Source organism: Canis lupus, chromosome 25 (assembly GCF_011100685.1).
Source record: "Canis lupus familiaris isolate Mischka breed German Shepherd chromosome 25, alternate assembly UU_Cfam_GSD_1.0, whole genome shotgun sequence".
In the NCBI taxonomy this organism is placed as follows: domain Eukaryota; kingdom Metazoa; phylum Chordata; class Mammalia; order Carnivora; family Canidae; genus Canis; species Canis lupus.
Window position 1 is genome coordinate 9,592,456 of NC_049246.1, and position 22,255 is coordinate 9,614,710.

The window sequence follows — 22,255 nt, forward strand, 5'->3', positions numbered from 1 at the left end:
AGGTGCTCCGAGAGAGAAACGCCAATCAGTTTATGGATCTGCATGTCACCCAGGCTAGTCTTTTGCCTCTGACAAGTAGTTCAAATGGCTATTTTGGGAGAAAACAGTGTTGCTCTCTCCCATGTCAGCCACACACTTTGAGGGTTACTGCACACGACATGCTGGCTTTCCTTCACAATATATTATTTATCTGGCCCTTCCTCCCAACTTTTCTATTTTGGGGCTCTATCGTCTGTCACAGTGTTTTTTATAGGAAATAATCTAAAGAAAATAGCATTAACTAGGCTAGGCGTAAGAAGTCTTGGGTTTAATATGTAGCTCTGCCATAAGGTGATGTATGAGCTCCAACAAGGCCTACTTCTGAGTTCCCTGGGCCTACTTCCTTCATCTAAAATGCGGGAGCAGCTGCATTGATTATAACCATGTTCTAAAATTTCTTCCATGAACTGAGGCACCTGGATGGCTCAGTCAGTTGGGCATCTGCCCTCAGCTCAGGTCATGATCCCAGGATCCTGGGATCGAGTCCCACATCAGGCTCCCTGCTCAGTGGGGAGTCTGCTTCTCTCTCTCTCTCTCTGCCTGCACTCCCCCTGCTTGTGCTCTGTCAAATGAATAAATAAAATATTTAAAAAATAAAAATAAAATAATAAAATTCCATGAAGCTTCTTTAAACTGCTACTGAATAGTATGGTAAATGGACTATGCTATTTAAAACACCACCGTGAGAGTGTACTTCCCCCACAATGGTCCCTAAATTACTTTGGTCACACTTTAAGAAGCAGTGCTATTTCTGGTCTTCCAGGTTCACCTGCCATTCAGTTTATTACTGAATTAACTTCCTCATACTCCCTCTTTTTCTTCAGCTTTACTGATTGCAGATCTACTGTCTTTTTTTCTCTTTGTTAATCTACTTTTATTTAGAAAGTCTCAAAATGCTCGATTGTCTTTGCTACCCATCTCTAGGGACACCCCAGCTCTGAAGGAAGCAGTATGTACTGAAGGCAGGATTATGGTGTTTTCCGTTTGTTTCTTCATGATACTCCAGTCTGGTGGCATTGTGATGGCAGCCAGCACCCTGAGGTGGTGCCTTTTGGGGCTACCCACAATGTAGCCCCAAGATGCCTTTCCTATATTATAAATAGGAGCTCACAGTCCATCATCTTCTAAGTACATCTGAAAATTTTTTGCTCGAATACTTTACTCTTGGCCACAGGAATACCTGTCTTCCACTTTTTGCCTATTCACAGAGCTTTGAGAGATCTTTTGGTGCTTTATGCCGTTGGCCCTTCATCACCTTGAAGAGGAATCACCTACAGAATTAAAGATTGCCCTGTGTATTGCCACTTGCATGTCATTTTTTTTTTTAATTCTGAAAAACTGTCAGGGCACCTAGGTGGCTCAGGCAGTTAAGCCCCCAACTTTTGATTTCGGCTCAGGTCATGATCCTGACCATGACTGTGACCATGATCTTGAGATTGAGCTCCACATCACGCTCTGTGTGCAGTGCAGTCTGCTTGTCCCTTGCTCCTCCTCTGCTCCTTCCCTTGCATGCTGTCTCTCAAACAAATAAAACTTTATTGTTATTTATTTATTTATTTATTTATTTATTTATTTATTTATTTTACAAATAAAACTTTAAAAAGATTTGGGGCTCCTGGGTGGCTCAGTCAGTCAAGAGTCTGTCTGCCTGCCTTCAGCGCAGGCCATGATCCCTGCATCAGGCTCCCTGCTTAGTGAGGAATCTGCTTCTCCCTCTCCCTCTGCCCCTCCCCCACCTTGTGCTTTCTCTGTCTCTCTCTCAAATAAATAGTCTTTAAAAAGGGGGGGGAGGGTTTCTCTCCCTCTGCCTTTGCCCCTCTCTCCTCTAAAAAATAAAATAAATAAACTCTCATACTCATCCTGATTCCTGGGAGTGGGTAGCAGTCAGTGGGGGATAGTGAGTGAGGAACAAGGTGAAGATCCTTTTTAAAGGAGGGGAAAACAGCACTTCATTTTACCATGGATTTCTAGGAGCAGGTTATACAGAAGTTAGTGGCAAAGTCATGATTAGACTCACATCTCTTAATTACTTTCTCCACTTGGTTATATGTAAGCATTTATTCATGAATTGAGTAGCTCCTATAAGCCAGGCTTTAGGCTAAACACTGAGGAAAATGGTGAATAAAGCACACCCTGCCCCAGAAGGACTTATAGAGTTGAAGTGTGGATGGTTGCAGGCCTGGGTGAGAGCATGCCGAGATCAGAAGAGTGGAGTAGGAGCTTTGCAGGGAATGCCACACCCAGGCTTGGGCACAGATCAGGGTAGTAAAGAAAGGCTTCTGGAAGCAGTGACATCTATGATGAAAGACAAGCTGAAGTTGCTTCATTGGAAGATTATCATAACCGAAGGAATTGCAAGTGACTGAGGAAGCATATACATCTCAGGACCTTCCAATGGTTCAAGATGATGAGACCATAGACCATGGGGCTGGAGAAAGGGGCAGATGCTGGCCATGAAAGGCCTAGGATGTTCTGCTAAGGAGTTTGAATGTTCTGCAGACAATGGGAAGTTCTGGAGGGATTTTTTAAAGTAGGGATATATTGTGATCATATCATATTTACTTCAGAAGAAAAGCCACCTGGAGTTTTCTAAAGCCAAGACCCAGGGACATTAGATGGTTAGAAATTGTTTAAGTAGACCAAGCTTCAGCTAAAACCGTGGCCTTTGAAATGGACAGAAGTGAGTAAATCAGACGCATAAATGAAAGAGGCAGGATCCACAGAACTTGATGGTTTGTTGATGGTTGGGAGTTAGGGAAAGAGAGGAATCAGTGATGAAATAAGTGGGCTTGGGGGCCAGGATAATTGAGTGGTAAAGCACCATGAGAGGGTGTCCATGGTGAGTGCAGAGGTGAATGAAGTCTCGACTCTTCATGGCTACCCGAAAGTATCACCAAGTTTCTAAGTCATGGTGTACCCAGAACCATAAGGGACTATCTGAATAATGAAATGGATTTTCTGTGTCTCCTTGGCCCACTTACCTTTTTGGCAAAGTGTACTGGGCACTAGCCCTTGGCTAAATTCTCTGACCTATCATCTGTTCCATTAGGATTTCTCCTCACTAAGTTGTAAAGAACATTGGCTTCTTCATTTCCTTTGGAATGTCTCTCATTGTGATTGATGTGTTAGGGTGCCAAAGCAGAGAGTATAAGGAGACATCCATACAAGGTGTCATGGCTTTGGAGCCAGAGAGACCAACTGGGTAAGCCCTAAGCAACCTTAATTCCCTCCTCTGTAAAACAAGGAAAGCATCAACTCCAAGGACTTGCCACAAGAATTATAATGAAATAAAGCATGTCTGGTGTCCAACAGGTGGTAGATGCACAATAAACGTTAATTTCTGCCCGCACAAGCCCCATCCATGGGTACTTAAACAGTCGAAACAATACAGCCTTCCCCTCTAATAAATGCTGCTCTTACCTTTACCATCTTGCTGATAACTGGTTTGCTCCTGTTGCTACTTTTAATTTCTTAGACAATGGAGAGAAAAAGGAGAAAAGGGGAAGGAATCCAAATCCAATTTAGCAACTTTTCTGAGTGGAAGTTTTGCCTGAAAGAGTTCCTTCAAATGCCTTGATATCTGTTAACCTGCAGCTTGTGACAATCATGTGTGTCTATGGTAGCACATTTAAAAAGACTAAGAATACTTGAATGGAGCTGGAATGGCCAGCCAATGGGTAGGACGATAGCTTCTTTTTCTTCATAGGCTGACTTTGCCCCACCACTCTTTGTCCTTGAATCTTACAGTTTGAATATATGATGCGATTGGCATCTCACTTTCAAAAAATGCAGGTTCTTCTGCCTTGAGTCCTCTCCAAATGTTTCAGCTTTTGGAGATATGGATGTAAATTCTTTCTTATTATTCTTCCTGGATATAGATAGCATCTAACTCTTGCATTTATGGCTCACAAACTCCCTCAGGCCACCTTTCTTAGATGTTGGATGGATTTAGGGAACATTTTTGAGTGGAACAGTCTTTGGCGCTGGCTTCCACTTCTACAGCCTCCCCTACCCCTTCTTGGCATTCTTTCTTCTGTTGTCCTAGTAGTTCCTTTTCTAGGCTCATTTGTATTATTTTGCCCCATTAAAAAAAAAAAATAAAAGAAAAAAAAAGCACCCTCTGAGAAAGATGAAGTTCACTTTCAGCCACTTGGTTGCTTTGCTTTTTACTGGGATTTTAATAGCTACATAAAATGTTCTTTAAATCTTCTGTCATTAATAAACATAGCTTAGGAAGACAACTTGCCACCATATACTACTTAGGTCAGGATACCATTTCTACCTACCCTACCCACATTTCTGTAGGTAAGGTAAGAAGACACAAAAGGAAAAAGATTGAAGAGACTAATATTCTACCTCTTCTAAAAGAGAGGCTGAAAAAAATAAAAAATAAAAAAAAAATAAAAGAGAGGCTGGAAACCATAAAGGTAGCCTCTCAAAAATCTATTCTTCTGTGTGGGATGAGATTATTAATTTCCTTAGTTACTATTTTTCCCTGAAGTGTTGAAATAAGTGCCTTTTGATGCTTAGGCTTGAGAAAAGCTTGTTCCCCCAAAGCCACTTGGCAAATATAAATCCCAGGAACTCGGTGTTTTAAGCACTGTTTGTGAAGCTGCAACCATTGTTGGGAGAGGAGGGTGGGAAAAGCGTAGAGAGGGTGAGGGAGGGTGGCAGGGCTGGGTGGGGAGGTGGTGGTGACAGTAAAAGGAACTAACAATGGGTGGGAATGACCAAAACACAAGAGAGTAGGTCCTTACAGGGACCTTGCTGGTGGAGCTTGTTTGGCTTTCCTCTTTCTACCACCACCCGGTTCACCTAGGGTACCTACTGGTCCACTTAAATCCTGGAGTACTTTCATGCAAATCTAAACTGGTTTGTTGTTGTTGTTATCGTTCCAAATCTAAAAGCTACATGGAATTCCTTGAATTCAGTAAACACACACTTTGGTGTCAAAGTAGATTTTCTACGCAAGAACAATGCTAACATTTTAGGGGAGTTTATGAGCTTCTGTGATATCTGACAATATGGAGAAAAAAATGTGTGTGAAACTCCAAAAGCAGCTTTGTTGCCACACAAATGCAACCATTTACTATTTTGATTTTAAAGATTTTTAGTAAAATACATGAATTAAAATATGAATATATTTACGAGCTTATGAACTATCACAACCCCTCACCAAGTAAAAAGCTAAAAAGAAAATCTGTTAAGACACAGTTCATAAAAACATTGCCCCAAATAAATGATCAAGATAGGGGCCAACCTAAACAGAATTGAACATGAAGTTGCCAATATCAATTGATTTTGACCAGAAAAATGACAACAAAATACATTTTGCTCCATGTCCCTAAAGTCAACATACTAGAATGTAATTTAATCTGTGAATTTATTAGCAAGGGAATTTTAGATATCATCTCTTAAAATTGAATATCAACAACATGATACGTGTAGACAGAAAGTTGAACCTCATCTTTACGTTCAGTCAATATTGAGTGCCTATGATGGACAAAGTGCTGGAGAAACACGAGGAAGAGAGCATAATATGTGATATGTTTATATAGGTTACAAATAGTATAATGTTAAATAGATTGTTGTCCTATGCACGACACTATAGGACCATTGGAAACTCAGAGTTCCAAAATTAAGGAAAGCTCACCAAGTTGAGAATTATAAAAGATTGGGAAGGGGGGGATTCCCTGGGTGGCTCAGCGGTTTGGCGCCTGCCTTCGGCCCAGGGCACGATCCTGGAGACCCAGGATCGAGTCCCACGTCAGGCTTCCTGCATGGAGCCTGCTTCTCCCTCCTCCTGTCTCTGCCTCTCTCTCTCTCTCTCTCTCTATCACAAATAAAATAAATAAATCCAAAAAAAAAAAAAAAAAAGGTTGGGAAGGTTTTAAAGGACAGGTTGGATTTCAGCAGAGGTGGGGGTAGGACTCCCAGCAAAAGAAACAACGTGACTAGAAGCCCGAAAGAAGGAGAGTACAAGGTCCAGGTTGATTGGAAAATAGGCAAGCAGTGAAGGGAAAGCAGAGAGAAATGTGCTTTGATAGGGAGGGCCCTGAAGGCCAGGTGAGGATCATGTAGTTAATTTAGATGAAAATGTTGTAATTAAATGGAAAGCTTTTAAGCAGTGGTTTTTATGCATTAGGAAAATATTAAAAATACCAGTTTTTCAAGTAATCAAAAATAGACAGCCAACATCTGTTGATCATCTACAGCATTCTAAGCAATTTACATACTAGGCTCAGCTCTTTATGTATATGAGCTAATTTAAACTCAGCTAATTTAATATTCCCTTTTCAAAGGGGAGTATTATCCATTTTACAGGAGCACTTGAGGCTCAGAGAGGTTAATTCACCTGGCTCAAAGTGACACAGCTAGTTAGTGCCACGGCCAGGATTTTTAAACTATGGGGTCTGGTTCCAAACTCTCTTTTCTGAACCACAAAATAACAAACGTCAGAACTAGAGTTAGGACCAATAAAAATGGGGAAAAAAAGGAAATGATTCAAAGTATTGTGACAAAGATGTTAAAGAACTTAATGCGAGGAAAGAACTGGAAGGGGGAATCGCAGACTCCCGGGAAAGCTGGAGTAAGTGGGGAAATCAGAAAGAGGCGTGCTCTAGAGAGTAGGCAGATGAGCTTGAGAAACTGGTAGGTGGGGGATCCCTGGGTGGCTCAGTGGTTTAGCACTGCCTTCAGCCCAGGGTGTGATCCGGGGGTCTCAGGTCCTGGGGTCTCAGGATCGAGTCCCACATCAGACTCCCTGCATGAAGCCTGCCTCTCTCTCTCATTAATAAATAAATAAATAAAATATTTTTCTTAAAAAAAGAAACTGGTAAGTGGTGGGAGTCCAGGAGAGAGCCTAAGGGTGAAAGGGGAGTTTAGGGTCATTTACCTAGAGATGGGGGTTAAGCCTCAACATGAGGTCACCTAGGTCTCTAAGAGAGAAGAGAAGCAGAAAGCTGACTGGGGACTGAATTATGGGGGGAGAAGGACTATCCCCTGAGGAAGACACATCAATAGATTCGAGAGGTAAAAGTTATTTCAAGTAGACTCTGATACTTTTCCTTCCAAGATACCTAATTCTGATTTGTGTTATCAGGGTGGTCACCTTTTGATAACAATGGGGATGCCTTTACTGCAACGCTATGATAAATATGCATGATTTATATATATATATATATATAGTACAGCTACTATATTTATGTGTACACATTGCATATATATATGTGTGTGTGTATTTCTCTTATAGGGAAGAGTTTCTAGAGTAATGAAGTCTGAATTTTTCAAAATGATCTGAATCTTTGAGTCTTTTATTAGCAAATTTCTTATTTAAAAAAATTGATTTTATTTGCTAGTTACAGAAGATATATAAATTGTAGAAAACTGAGGAGTTTAGGGAGAAAACGAAGATAACTTTTTTTTTTTAGATTTTTAAAATGTATTTACTCATGAGAGACACCGATATAGGCAGAGGGAGAAGCAGGCTTCCTGAGGGGAGCCTGATGCAGGACTCAATCCCCTAGGACCCCAGGATCACGACCTGAGCTGAAGGCAGATGCTTAACCACTGAGCCACCCAGACACCCCAACAAAGATAACTTTGCACAAGAAAATAAATACTAATAAATAAATAAATCCACCTGGGGCGGTCAGTGGGTAAGGTATCTGCCTTCAGCTCAGGTCATGATCCCAGAGTCCTGGGATCCAGCCCCACCCCCATCAACGCCCTCCCCACCCCATGGAGCCCCCACATCAGACTCCCTGCTCATCAGGAAGCCTGCTTCTCCCTCTGCACCACCCCCAATACACGTGCTCTCTTGCTTGCTCGCTCTACACACTCTCCCTCAAATAAAATCGTTTTAAAAAAAGAAAACACTATTAACATTTTTTAGTATATTCTTCCATTCTTTTTTGGATTTACATACACACTTTTTTTTCAAACCAGGGATCCTTCATAAGATATTATTAGTATTTCTCCATGGCATTAAATTTTATATTCATAACAATTAGATGGTAGCATCCTCGTAATTGTCATCATAATGGTGGACCAGAATTTATTTCACCAAGCCCCTGTCATTGGGTATGTAGGTTGTTTCCACGTTATAGATAATGCTGCAGTTAATATTCTTAATCAAACTTTTGCGTTTTTTTACTACTTTCTTATTTTCTAAATACTTCCTAGAAGCAAAATCACTGGTCAAATACCATGAATGCTTCCAAATCAGTTCCACTTCTGAGTGTAGTATCAATTTGCTGGTAGTACTTATGTTAGAATCTACTAAATCGGTTTATCGCCTTCCTACTTCCTCATTCCCATCATTGCAAGTCAAAAGAAAACCTTAGAACAAAGATCAACAGCAACCTTTCAGAAAAAGCATACACTTTTTTTGTTGTTGATTTTTTTAATTAACATCTTCATGAGCAACAGGTATGGGGCAGCAATCACCTTCTCTTTAGCCCCACAAGCCATTCTAAGAGCTCAGTGGTTTTTGTTTATTTATTTGACAGCTTACAGAGGAGAGGGAGATGCAGGCTCCTTGCTGAGCAGGGAGCCAGATGTGGGACTCATCCCAAGACCCTGAGATCAGGACTTGAGATCAGGACCTGAGCTGAAGGCAGACACTTAACTGAGCCACCCAGGCACCTTGCGCTCAGTGTTTTTTAAACAAAATGCCTGGTCCCTCGGGACATGAGGCCACCTTCCCAAGCAGTCCAGCTCCTGATTGGCAGAGGGACTCCTGTGCTTCTGGCCTCTCACTTTCATTAGAGGCCAATCCAAGGTAGGGAATATCATCCCAGGTGAGGATGATATTTATCAGGGCTGCAAGGATGGCTCTCCTGGGCCTGGGTGATTTGCGGGCATCTTCTTTGCATTTCCCAGAGGCCTCTGTCCTGGAGCACTAGTTTCTGTCTTGGGTCTCCCTAGCAGAGCAAAGCCCTCCCTTTTCCTGTCTCCAGAGTCTTTCTCTGGGTTTGGGACAGCCCCACAATCTTGGTGCCAAACTGGTTTGCTGTACTGGGAGGCTGTGGCTGCAGGTGGTGGATGCTAGGCCTGTCTCCCAGCCCTCCCTCCCTCCCTCTTCAGTCCTGTTTGTTCAGTCAGCCAGCAGCACCTGCTCTTGTCATCTAAGGCTGATGGCACCCTTGATGGGAAATGGGGCTTATTGACCATAGCTCTAATGCATGTTTTGCAAACTGTGGGGCCCACTGGTGGGCTGGGAAGTAAATTTAGGATTTTAAGGAAAAAAAGTCAGACTGTATCACAACAGTGGTAGATATTTTTTTAAGAAACTTTTTCTCAAACGTTGTCTATACAAACTGTCTTGGTCCCATCCAAAACTCTTGAAAGCCAAAGCTGTAAACTCAAGTCAGGATTCCCATGAGGATGTGGTGGCTACTTAGGTGGGAAAATGTGACCTTATTAAAAATTTTATTAGCTAAGCTAATAACTGGAAGGTCATGTGGCTTAGTGGAGAAAACTTTAGCTTTGGGGTCAGAACTGGGTCAATATTGTTGCTTTCTCGCAACAATAAAGAGATAAATAATAATATCAATTTGCTGGTAGTATTTATATTAGAATATATTAAATTTCTCTTGAGCCTCCTTGTCATTTTTAAAAAATAAAACACAATGAAAAATAAATAATTAAAAAAAAAAAAGCAATAAGCATCCTGACCTGTAGGCTCACTGTGGAGGATTAAATGAAATCTATGTGTAGTGCTCAGTACATAGGAGACACATGATAAATAAAGCTTATTTTTTCTAGTCTTTTGTCTAGGCCATAAGACATCCTCTGCAGCATAGCCAGACTCCTCCTTCATTCCTCATCAAGAATATGTGCTACCTATGATATCACCCAAGATGGTTCCATTTCTCACCCGAGGAACCCCTCTGCTTCAGTTTCCTACTCCCTGTGTTCTCTGTGATAACAAGTGTTTCCTATGAAAGGAATCCCTAATCAAGAAAATTGCAGAATCACAAGTCAGAGCCATAATTTAATAAGGACCCAACTCAGGACATGCAGGCTCAAGTGTCTACCCCTGTAGACAGGCCAGGCAGGTAGCATGAGTGGATAAAAAGTCAAGTAGAAAGCTTAGGTAGTGGTGGGGATTGTGGCTAACTACAGGACATATGCCCCCATTAAGGAGGCAGCCACTATTCATGCTGCAAGATTGTCACTCTATCGAAATGTGGATGCAAGCTTTTCAGATCTCTTATTTTTCAAAAGAAGCCAAATATCTGGATTTCTTTAACGTGGAAAAAATCCAACTTTTAAAAACACTGTGTTAGCCAAATGAAACATCCGTGCATCAGATAAGGCCAGAGGCCTGCCAGTTTGCACTCTGACCTAACCTTTATGGCTCACCTGCTTTTTATTGCAGTCACCCCAGGCTCTAAAGAAAAACCTCCCAAGGTACCCTTGGGAAGTGCTCTTAATATTATTTTATACCAAAAATGCACTGTATGCACATAATATATAATTCCAATAATAGATGAGATTTCCACCTACTGAAGAGGAAGGCCACCATTGTCACAAGGTGTTCAACATGAGGGGCAACAGCAGGATAGGACTGGACAAAATTAGCTAGTAGGTAGAGTTCTGTTATCCCCTTCTATGTTCATTTGGTTAGCCAAAACCACTCAGAAAACGTTTATTCCTTTTTATAAAAGATAGCTATAAGTCACATACAATTCAGTGATTTTTGGTATAGGCACAGGGTTATACAACCATTACTATAATCTGATTTTAGAACATTTTTGTCCTCCTAAAAACAGCCCCATAACCAGTAGCATCACTCCCCTTCTTCCAACTCACTTTCAACTCCTCGCTACCACTAATCTACTTTCCATCTTTATAAATTTCTGTATTCTGGACATTTCATGTGAATGGAATCCAATGTGGCCTTTGGCCCCTGGCTTTTTTCACTTAGCCTAATGTTCCCAAGGTTCATCCATGCTGTAGCATGAATGAGTCCTTCACTTCCCCCATTGCCAATAATATCCAGCCACATAGATGTACCACATTTCATTTATCCACTCATCAGTTGATGGGCATTTGGGTTGTTTCCACTTTTTGACTATTACAAATAAGGCTGCTGTGAACATTTATGGCAAGTTTTTGTGTGGACATGTTTTTGTTTCTCTTGGATATATACCTAGGAGTGGGAATTGCTGGGTTATATGGTAATTCTGGATTTAACCTTTGTTTTCCAAAACAGCTGCAGCATTTTACATGCTCACCAGCCGTGTATGACATTTCCAGTTTCCCCACATCCTCACCCACACTTGCTGTCATCTTTTTCCTTATAGCCATCCTCGTAGGTGTGTTAAAACATTTATTCTTAAGGTTTATGACACTTTCAATACAGCAGCTGAATTTGGTCTGTTGATGTGCATCTTGAGATCAAGACCTAAAATAGTGATCTTTTTTTAATTGAGATCATCATTTTATAAAAGTTTTACTATTAAAGTTTCCCCTCTGCATGTATACCATTCTTTTAGTAGCCATAGAAAAGGTATCTTTTTAAGAAAAGGTATGATATCTCTTTCTTATCAGTGAAATATTCCAATTCTAGAGAGATTATTGGTATACATTAGCTTCAGGACTGTTTTCTCTGCCTCGGCCATCAGTGCAACCCACCGATGAAGCCACTGCATTCCCCACCTGCAAGTCACATTCAGACAAAACTCAGGCTGGAGCAGAAGTATTTAAGCAATTCCAGACCAGGTTCTCCTGATTCCACACACTGACAAATATACCACCACTTCTCTGCCCTCCACCTCAAGTCTTGTTTTGTGCCTATCCTGCAACATCCTTTCAAGTTAGATAAGGTATCAGTCCTAAGTTAAGAGTTGGGGAAATGGAGCACAGAGCTTAGGGGGCTACCCAGAAGTCCCTACGTGGTGGATTGGGAGGCTTGGAAATCAGTGGCCTAGCTTGTAGTCCAGACTTCACAAACATGTCTCTTTCTGAATTCCTCTTTTCTTTATTTTCAGCACCCCCCAAAAAATTGTTTTTTTCATGAAAAAAAAAAATTTTAAGTATGTATGATCTGTAATATGGTTGACCTCATCAGACATTTTGGTTTATTGCTCTTACTCCTTTTCAGAACCTGGCCCTTTTCAGGAAGGAGAGAAAATAAGAGAACTCACCTAGCTTGACTTTAGCACTGGGGAAAAATCAGTATCCTTCAGTCAAAGACTTAACAGCCCCATCTGCATTTTATGTTTTTTTTTTTACATTAGAATTAAGTTTTAAATACCTGTTAGAAGCAACCTTTGGGCAGACATTCTTGCAGTTTTCTGTGATAAATTCTTATTTGGCTTGCCATAGTTCACTATATCCAAGAAGGAGTAACCTTGGCCTATTTGGAAACTGCTAAATGCTGAAAATGTATGTGTTTATCTAAATTCAAGATCCGCTCCAGCCCAACCCCATGTCCCCCTTTTTAAATTATAAGAATGAGGTGCAATTGGCATCTGCCTCAAACTTAGTATCCTAACATTTACTTACTACTTATTATTCTATTTTCCTGCCTTCTGATTTAGAGAGACCCAAATGCTTATCTCCAAAGATGGAAGAGGAAGATTAAAACAATAATTTGCAGTAAGTACTCTTTCAGCTGTTAATTCATTTATTCAGCAGACTTTATTTAGTGCTTATAGATGCCAGGCACCCTGCTAGGTGCTAGGGTCCCTGCCTTCAAAGACTGCAGTGCAATAGGACAAACAGGCATATAACTGGATAAGTGCACTTGTGAACACAGTAATTAATGTGCAGAATATTATGGGATTGCAGAAGAGAGGGGTTTCACCTGTCCTAGAGGAGATTGAGGCGGCTTCAGGAAGGATATAAACTATATTAATGAAGATCTGTAATTCAGTCAGCTAAATCAGGTAGGGAGAGAGTGTCAGTCTTTTTGAATTAGCTATCTTTGTAATTTAGGACAAAACACCCACTAACTCTAAAGTAAAATATATGCCAATTCCTGGTGGACTCGTGTTAAAGAAGGAAGGGGTTTAACATCATGAATAAGTGAACATCAAGGTTGCGGAATTAGAGCTAGAAGTTTAGGATTTACTTAAAAATTTCTTTCCCGGGATCCCTGGGTGGCGCAGTGGTTTAGCGCCTGCCTTTGGCCCAGGGCACGATCCTGGAGACCCAGAATCGAATCCCACGTCGGGCTCCCGGTGCATGGAGCCTGCTTCTCCCTCTGCCTATGTCTCTGCCTCTCTCTCTCTCTCTGTGACTATCATAAATTTAAAAAAAAAAATTTCCTTCCCTGCCTAAATCATGGAAAAAACAAATATGAGAAATTCTGTGCCTATAAGTGGAACTTTTTATATTCTTCTCTCTGACGTGGCTTCTGTTACACTTAGGAATATGTAAAGGCATCATCACTAGAATGAATGAAAATTAGTATTGAGACTAGGATTTAAAAAAAAAAAAAAAGCTTAATTAGATTTGCAACCACTGCCCTCATATAAAATTAAAATAATCGAGAAAAAAATCAAGTTTAATTGCACTTGATGTTTTCTAAGTCATGGGTTTGAAGGGATCAGCATGACATAATCTGAAACCTTTGAACAAAAAGTTTAATCTTTACAACCCTGTGATCACCTCCATTTGATAGCTGAGAGAATTGAAGCACAAAGTGATTTAAAAAAAAACTTGCCTACAATTATACAGCTAAGTAGCACAGCTGGGATTTGAACCCAGTTCTAGTTGAACCCAGTGTCTATCCCTCACCATATCATTCTGCTTAAATAGAAACCTGTGTGGGCTCATTGCTTTCCTGTGGTTCTGTGATCGTGAACTTAGCCTGGGAAGCAAGCTATTAGAGAAAACTGGTAAAAGTGTGTGGTTGGGACAAAGCAAATCCAACATTGCTCCTGCAAAATATTGGTGGTAACGTCTTCAAATAATAGTCAAATTTTAGTATCATGGATGCCATTTAAAACGTCAACAATTTTTATGAATATTTTGTAATATAGGCCCTGAGAATGTGAAGCAGAATTGAAGTAAATGTCTAGATTTGAATAGAGCGCAAAACATAGGGAAAGTAGACAAGAGTAAATACATGTGAAGATAATAATATAAAAGCTACCTTGAGATGTTTACTTTTTAAATAGCGCTCATACGTTATACTAGTTTATATATCCTTTAATATTATACTCATTTTCATATGCATGTGCCATGTATTGTCCACTCAGTGAGACTATAATCCCTGAGACCAGTCATGTATTTTTTTAAAAAAAAAGGAGTAAGCATTAAAACCATAGGTCACGAAAGGTTATCTAAGCCTATTCTCAAACAGTTTAATAAATGGGAGCAAATACATTAGGTTATGGATGCTTTGAGTAGATACAAGAAATGAATTAACATAATAAAATGATTTGTTTTTAACTTTGATCTATTACATTGGGAGGAATTGGCTGGTGGATTTAGAAGTATTATAAACACACCATTAGAGAGTGAAAAAGGGGAAGTCTGTTATAACTGAACAGGGGTGTGGTCTGCTTAGGCTAAGGAGGAATAGATAATCGTTTCATAAAAGACCAATAGAACTATAGTCTTCAGAACTGACCATTATAGCTAGTACATTTTCTTTACAGACATAGTAAGTATGTCTATTAATACCAGCCAGCTTGGCGAGTTAGAGAAACCACAGCCTGTGGATTTGGGCATATGCACTCTCTGCCTGCATCTAATCCTCCGGGTAACAATATACGTACAACTGCTGTAATCCTAGAGCAGTTACATGGATGCACTAAGTGGTGTGATGGGAGAGAAAGATAGCATCACAAGGATTCGTTTGATTATAACAGTAATCCACACCAAGTCAAATAAAATAGCCAAACAGGCAAAAATGTGGTCTCTAATGAATTTGCTAATTCTAGCAGGCCCTCACAAACATTTCCTGCTAGAGTACCCCATATCAAAACGAAGTAGCTGTGCTTTAATTACATGGGATAATTATTTGATTTCCAGGAAGTTAAGACAGTGCTTTGTATTTAAATAAAAAGTTCTAGACATGCTGTGAAACTCGATCAAACCAAGAAAAAGAGTGAAACTGAATGCCTGTTCAGTGAGTCAAGATTTCAGCTGCTCAGCAAGCTTGACGTTACGGCTTATGAGCCCAGAAATGGGGTATTTTAAAACCGGCTGACTGGATCATGTCACTTTGCTGCAGGAAAAGCCCTACCTTTCCAGAGATCTCAAGTGTAATGCAACCATATGCTGTTGAGGGGCTCGAATCTTGGCTGCCTTTGCCCCTCTGCACTAGCCGATACCCCAATTTTCAGGGGACGTGATCTCAAACTGTCGCACTCACTTTTGAAGGTCTGTTAAAATTCTGGGGCCTCTTATTTCAATGGCTTTGGAAGTGAGTTTGGGGTAAGAAGGGGGGGGGAGGCCTGTGAGTGTCTCTTTTGCCTGAGGAGTTGGGGACACTTGTGGAAAAGTCAGGCACTTTTCGCTCCGGCGGCCGCTCCGGTGTGGGGCTGGCTTGGGTTAGACACATGCACACATACACCATAGAGCTCTGCTTTCCCGTAGCAGCTGCTGCCTCTGCCTCTGCCTCTCCCGCCTCAGCCTCTTTGCCCGGCATACACACACATTCAGATTTGCGCGCTGTTTCAATCCTTGATGACGTGTCCCCGGAGACAGCCAATAGCAAACGGGCTCTGGTCAGGACAATGGGAGGTATCGGGCCAATGAGCGAGCCCCGTGAGTTGGCGGTAGCCAATAGGAGCCGCGCTGGCTGGAGAGTAATGTTACAGAGCGGAGAGAGTGAGGAGGCTGCGTCTGGCTCCCGCTCTCACAGCCATTGCAGTACATTGAGCTCCATAGAGACAGCGCCGGGGCAAGTGAGAGCCAGACGGGCACTGGGCGACTCTGTGCCTCGCTGAGGGTGAGTCTGGGGCAGCGCCGCGGCGGGGAGAGCGCCTCCGGCAGCTCCCCACCCCGCGCGGTGGCCGGATCCCCGCGGCCGGGAGCCGGCGGGTCAGGATCCACACAAAGGCAAATGAGGGGGGACCGTGGGGGGAACTGCGCACGGAGCGAGCCTCTTCTCGGGCGCCGGGAGCCCTGCCCCGCGCCGGAACCCCGGCCCACAGGCTGCCTGAGGCGCTGCGAACCCCGAGCCCCGCGAGTTTCCACCCCCGGCGGCGTCCGCGCTGACTGGCGCAAAAAAAATTTTTTTTAATTAAAAAAAATTTTTTCAACGTGTTTTGGGCCCCCGGGCCGAGTGTTCGAGCGGCCGGCGTGCGCGGGGGGCGGCGGGCGGCGGGGCCGGCGGCGGGAGGGCAGGCGGGCGGGCGGACAGGCGGGCAGGCGGCGGCGCTTCCACGGGCTGCATTGGCCGCCGCAGAGAGCCGGGCGCCGGCGGCGAGCGCGGGCGGGCGGGCGGGCGCTGCGGGCGAGGCGGCGCGGTGGGCCGGGGGCGGCGGCGCGGGGCCGAGCCCGCCGGCCTGTGCCCGGGCGCGGCGGCGGCGGTGGCGGCGGCGGCGGCGGCGGCGGCGGCTCGGCGGCGGGGGGAGCGGCGCCGCTGCGCTCGCTGGAACATGGCTGACTCGGCCCGGCGCTGCTGGCTGGAGAGAAAACAAGGCGGGCGGGAGCGGGCGGGGGACCTGGGCGCAGCAGTTCCGAGGCAACTTTTTTTTCCTCTCTAACCAGCCCCGCGTTCTCCGTGCGGGGGCGGCCGGGGCGCGCGGGCCCACGCCGAGGGGGCCGGGGAGCGGCGGGCCGGTGGGCGCCTCCCGGGGCGGCCCCCTCCCCCGCGGGCCGGGAGGGGGAGGGTCCGGGCCCGCGCGCCCCCCGCCCCCCCCCCCCCGGCTGTAATGGCCGAGTGTGTGCGCCAGAGCGCGGCGCGCACCCCGCCCGCCTGCGCTCACACTCACACACTCGCTCACACACACACACACACACACACACACACACACACACACACACACACACACACACACACACACAAAGGGAAGGAGCCATATTCTCGCTCGCGCTCGCCCTCGCGGCGGCGGCGGCGGCGCAGGCGGGGAAGACGCGCAGCGGCCATTCCGTGCGCGGCGGCCCCGGCGGCCGCGGGCGGAGCCAGCCCCCATTTCGAGCGGGGCTTCTCCCTCCGCCGAGCTGACAAAATGGGGGAGGCCTGCGGGGCCTGCGCCGGCGGGCAGACGGGCGGGCGCACGTGGCGGGGCCGGCGCGGGCGGCCCGAGGCCTGGAGGCTGGGCCGCGGCCCCGCGGCGGCTCGGCCGCGCCGCCGCCACCGAAGTTCGGGGGGTGGGGGCCGAGTGGCGGGAAGGTGTGCGGCGCCCGCCTCGAGCGGCGCCCCGACTTCCACAGATTATTAAAAAAATACTCCCCTGGTGGCTGGGGGGGGGCAGGCAGAGCAGCGAGCAGGAGTGGCTTTTGTCCCTCATCCTTGTTTACTCGAAGAAACTTCAGACCGGACGTGTTTAGTCAGAACTGAAATACATCTCGGGGCCAAACCGATAGGAAACGAGGCTGCCTCGCGGTGGCAGCCGCACAAATACCGCCGCCACCCCCCGGCCTGGGTCCGAGCCGGAGCTTCCTACGCCTCCCTCCTCCCAGCAAAGTTTTGTGCAGAGAGTATTTTTAAAAGTCCCTATTGGGAAAACTTCAGGTAGACGGTGACTTAGGCCCATGATTTGGAAAAAGTCTACCCACAGAGCCCCTGTCCATGTGTATTCCTTCTGTGATGCAGATCCTCGAGCCGGCAGCGTTAGTTTTGTGGTCTTTGGTTTTGGGGATTAAACATGGTTTTGTACGTTTAAAAAGTTTCTAAGTGACCGGTTAGGTGTTCATTTGGAGCAGATACAGGCAGATGAGTAACGAATACCGTATGAGGATGCCCTTGTGTCTACACTTTTTTGAGCTCACACTGAAGGACTGGTTTTTTTGTCGTCGTTGTTGTTGTTGTTGTTTTGTTTTGCTTGGCATAGCCTCTTCTAGGAATTGGCCATCACTGCCATTTTCTTGTTTAGGATTGTTTAGGAGGCTAATGTCACTGCTATGTTAAATAATCAATACTTTGGTTTTCATTCACTCCCCCACGAAGTTGAAGTGCTCTTAAAGTGCCATAATTTCATTGCTAACGTCAAACATTACTTTATCTCTTTTTAGAAAATAATTAAACATGGGCAAAGGAGATCCTAAGAAGCCGAGAGGCAAAATGTCATCATATGCATTCTTTGTGCAAACTTGCCGAGAGGAGCACAAGAAGAAGCACCCAGATGCTTCAGTCAACTTCTCAGAGTTTTCTAAGAAGTGCTCAGAAAGGTGGAAGGTAAGGGGGCTTGAAAAGTATTAAGGAGGTGATTTTTTTAAATGTTAAATCCAAATTAAGATTTTTTAAAAGCGTGGGTGCCATTTGCATAACATGAGTAGTGATGTTTAGAACAGGCTGCAGGATAACTAGCAAAGAGAGTAGTTTTAGTCTTTATACTTCAATACTTTGAGGACAATTTAAGATTTCATTATCTACTTAAGTTTACAAATAATTCTTTTGTAGACCATGTCTGCTAAAGAGAAAGGAAAATTTGAAGACATGGCTAAGGCGGACAAGGCCCGTTATGAAAGAGAAATGAAAACTTATATCCCCCCTAAAGGGGAAACAAAAAAGAAGTTCAAGGATCCCAATGCACCCAAGAGGCCTCCGTAAGTATCTTGCCAAGGAGGGTTTTTTTTTTTTTTATTTTCAAGGAGGGTTTTGCATTGGAATAAGATAGAAATTTTAGCAAGCCACCTTGTGGGTTTAGAGTGTAAAATCAAAGTTTCTTACCTGGTAAGTGTCTCACATTGGTATATTTGAATATTGCAAGTAAAATTCCTGTCGAATGGGAGTTTTTAGCCGGAGCGTTTGGATTAGACACTTGCCTCCTTCACTTAATATATCTTCTAAATGTAACATTCTTTTGTTTAGAAATATCTATCTGAAATACTTAGTGATTTGCAGAGCTGTTTCTGGAGCTTTAACATTTATCAATAGTACACATTCAAGTAGTAATAGCTAGTTGATAAGTTAAATAGCTGCAAATTAAACTTTGGTTATGAAGGACATTAGGCATACAATATCCACACCCTGTTGGGTACCTGGTAGAAATTAGAAGCGGCTTTTATAGAACAGTACAATTAGATAGTAAACTTAAAATCCTAAAATTAAATTTCTTTTTAGCTCGGCCTTTTTCTTGTTTTGTTCTGAGTATCGCCCAAAAATCAAAGGAGAGCATCCCGGCCTATCCATTGGTGATGTTGCAAAGAAACTGGGAGAGATGTGGAATAACACTGCTGCAGATGACAAGCAGCCTTATGAAAAGAAGGCTGCTAAGCTGAAGGAAAAATATGAAAAGGTAAGAAGTATGGATTTGTTCGGTGCAGTGATGAAAAGGTATGTCAGATGTAGATTGTTCTTGGTAGCTCATTTCAATTTCTCATTTTCTTGTGGAATTCTAAGTAAGTTTGGGGTGTAATGCAGTTTTTAGATTAACAACTACATTCAGTATGCTAGTGACTGTAGTCTTAATTCTTTTCCATCTTTCAAAGAGTACAAAAGATCAAATTGTTACTTTTCTTTTTTTAATTGGGTTCAAAGGCATACACTTGAGCTGGTTGTTTGCGTTCTCTAGTACTTCCAAATTTGTGAAAATTTTGGTGGTCACTTTGAGTCAGATGATTACCTACGTTAAATTATAAGACATGCATCATAAATATATTCTGGGCAAAGTAATACAGACTGTATCCTTCGTAAACCTACCCTAAAACACTTACTTTACTTAAATAACAAAAATCCCAATTTAATTAAAAAGAAAAGTTAAAAGTCTGTTGATCTATGTAGTAAGTTGATAAAGAGAAAGCTATGGCTCCTATACTTTGAGTTGGAATATTAAGTTGCATTTTAGCTTATTTAGTTATCTGGGAAAATGTTGATTTGTAGATGTTTCTGAACATGACTGCATGCTTACTGGCAAATTACCTTTTTTTTTTTTTTTAAGACAAAATTTTCTGTTGTGAATTAGGGTCTGATATAAACCTGTAGAATGCTGTTTTGCATTCAGAAGGTGGCAGTGTCTACCCTTTAATCAAAGTCTACATTCTAGTTTTAATAAAGTTAGGATGTGATACATAATTGTACTTCAGTGAGGCATAACACTGCAAAAACTAGAGCGTGTCATTCCATGAGTTATAGATCATTAATTGCAACTATCTCCTAGTATTTTTATTTGCTTTCCTCAGTCCTACTTACATACGGAATTGGGGTGAGTGTATAGATACATGGTATTTTTGTGTAATTGAGATCTTGATGTTTTCCTTGAGTTTTCCTCAAATTCAGTGTTACTTTTCTTTCTCCCCTTACTTAACTGTTTTGTCTTTTCTTCCACTTTCTCCTGCCTTTATCTTGGAAGGATATTGCTGCGTACCGAGCTAAAGGAAAGCCTGATGCGGCAAAAAAGGGAGTTGTCAAGGCTGAAAAGAGCAAGAAAAAGAAGGAAGAGGAGGAAGACGAGGAGGATGAAGAGGATGAGGAGGAGGAAGAAGATGAAGAAGATGAAGATGAAGAAGAAGATGATGATGATGAATAAGTTGGTTCTAGCGCAGTTTTTTTTTTCTTGTCTATAAAGCATTTAACCCCCCTGTACACAACTCACTCCTTTTAAAGAAAAAAATTGAAATGTAAGGCTGTGTAAGATTTGTTTTTAAACTGTACAGTGTCTTTTTTTGTATAGTTAACACACTACCGAATGTGTCTTTAGATAGCCCTGTCCTGGTGGTATTTTCAATAGCCACTAACCTTGCCTGGTACAGTATGGGGGTTGTAAATTGGCATGGAAATTTAAAGCAGGTTCTTGTTGGTGCACAGCACAAATTAGTTATATATGGGGATGGTAGTTTTTTCATCTTCAGTTGTCTCTGATGCAGCTTCTACGAAATAATTGTTGTTCTGTTAACTGAATACCACTCTGTAATTGCAAAAAAAAAAAAAAGTTGCAGCTGTTTTGTTGACATTCTGAATGCTTCTAAGTAAATACAATTTTTTTTATTAGTATTGTTGTCCTTTTCATAGGTCTGAAATTTTTCTTCTTGAGGGGAAGCTAGTCTTGCTTTTGCCCATTTTGGATCACATGGATTATTACAGTGTTTATCTTTTCATATAGTTAGCTGATAGAAAGCTTTTGTCTGCACCCTGCATACTCATGATGAGGGTAATAAAAGTTGAATTGAGACAGTTTTCATCCATAACTGAAACTCAAATCTTGATCAATTGATACCAGATCTCACATAGCCCGGTCACATTTATAAAGTGAAGAGTAACCAGTCTATTCACAGCATGGGATTAGTAGAATCAATCATTTTGAAAGTCTGTCCTTGAAGGACTAAGAAAAGTATGTTCTAATCTTTACATGAGGACTCTACATTCTTTAACTCCCATTACCATGTAATGGCAGTTATATTTGCAGTTCCCACATTAAAGAAGACCTGAGAATGTATCCCCAAAAGCGTGAGCTTAAAATACAAGACTGCCATATTAAATGTTTTGTTGACATTAGTCCCAGCAAAGGCTCTGGAAAACAGAAAAAAAAAAAAAAAAGTGCTGGCTGTAAATGTCTTCTATTTATCTAAATGTGGATTTCTAAGGAAACTTGACTCTCCATTAAAGGTATTTTTAATTAATTGGGCCAACTTCTAAAATGTATGCCACATTTAAAATCAGGTATATTTTCCTATATTAGAGTTTGCTCCTTTAAGTCAAATAGACGTAAAGGAAGAAGCCCCTAAAACTTGGTATTTCAGTATGATTTATCTGATTTGAATTTGATTTTTCTTACAAAACCCAAACTCATTCATTAGAGTCATGTTTATCTACTTAGCAGTTTAGGGAACAATTTGGCAATTTTGTGGTTTTTTGAGATTATCGTTCTCTTAAAGTGCCAGTGTTTTAAAATAGCGTTCTTGTAATTTTACACGCTTTTGTGATGGAGTGCTGTTTTGTTATATAATTTTGACTTGGATTCTTTCCATTTGCATTTGTTTATGTAATTTCAGGAAGAATACTGAACATCTGAGTCCTGGATGATACTAATAAACTAATAATTGCAGAGGTTTTAAATATTAGTTAAATGGCTTTCGCTTAAGATTTTAAGATTTTGTTATATACATATTTTCATATTTTCAGTAGTATCTCTTAGCAACACCA

At 42.4% G+C, this 22,255-nt stretch overlaps 1 protein-coding gene across 1 annotated transcript; it reads left to right on the forward strand.

Moving 5' to 3' along the window:
- Positions 1-15,801: 15,801 nt before the first annotated feature.
- On the forward strand, positions 15,802-22,166 carry HMGB1 (high mobility group box 1). Its single transcript, NM_001002937.2, is given in 5 exon segments — positions 15,802-15,955; positions 18,187-18,349; positions 18,575-18,720; positions 19,238-19,412; positions 20,466-22,166. Coding segments are annotated over 4 exon segments (648 nt in total). The 5' UTR covers positions 15,802-15,955; positions 18,187-18,199; the 3' UTR covers positions 20,643-22,166.
- The last annotated feature ends 89 nt before the right edge of the window (positions 22,167-22,255 follow it).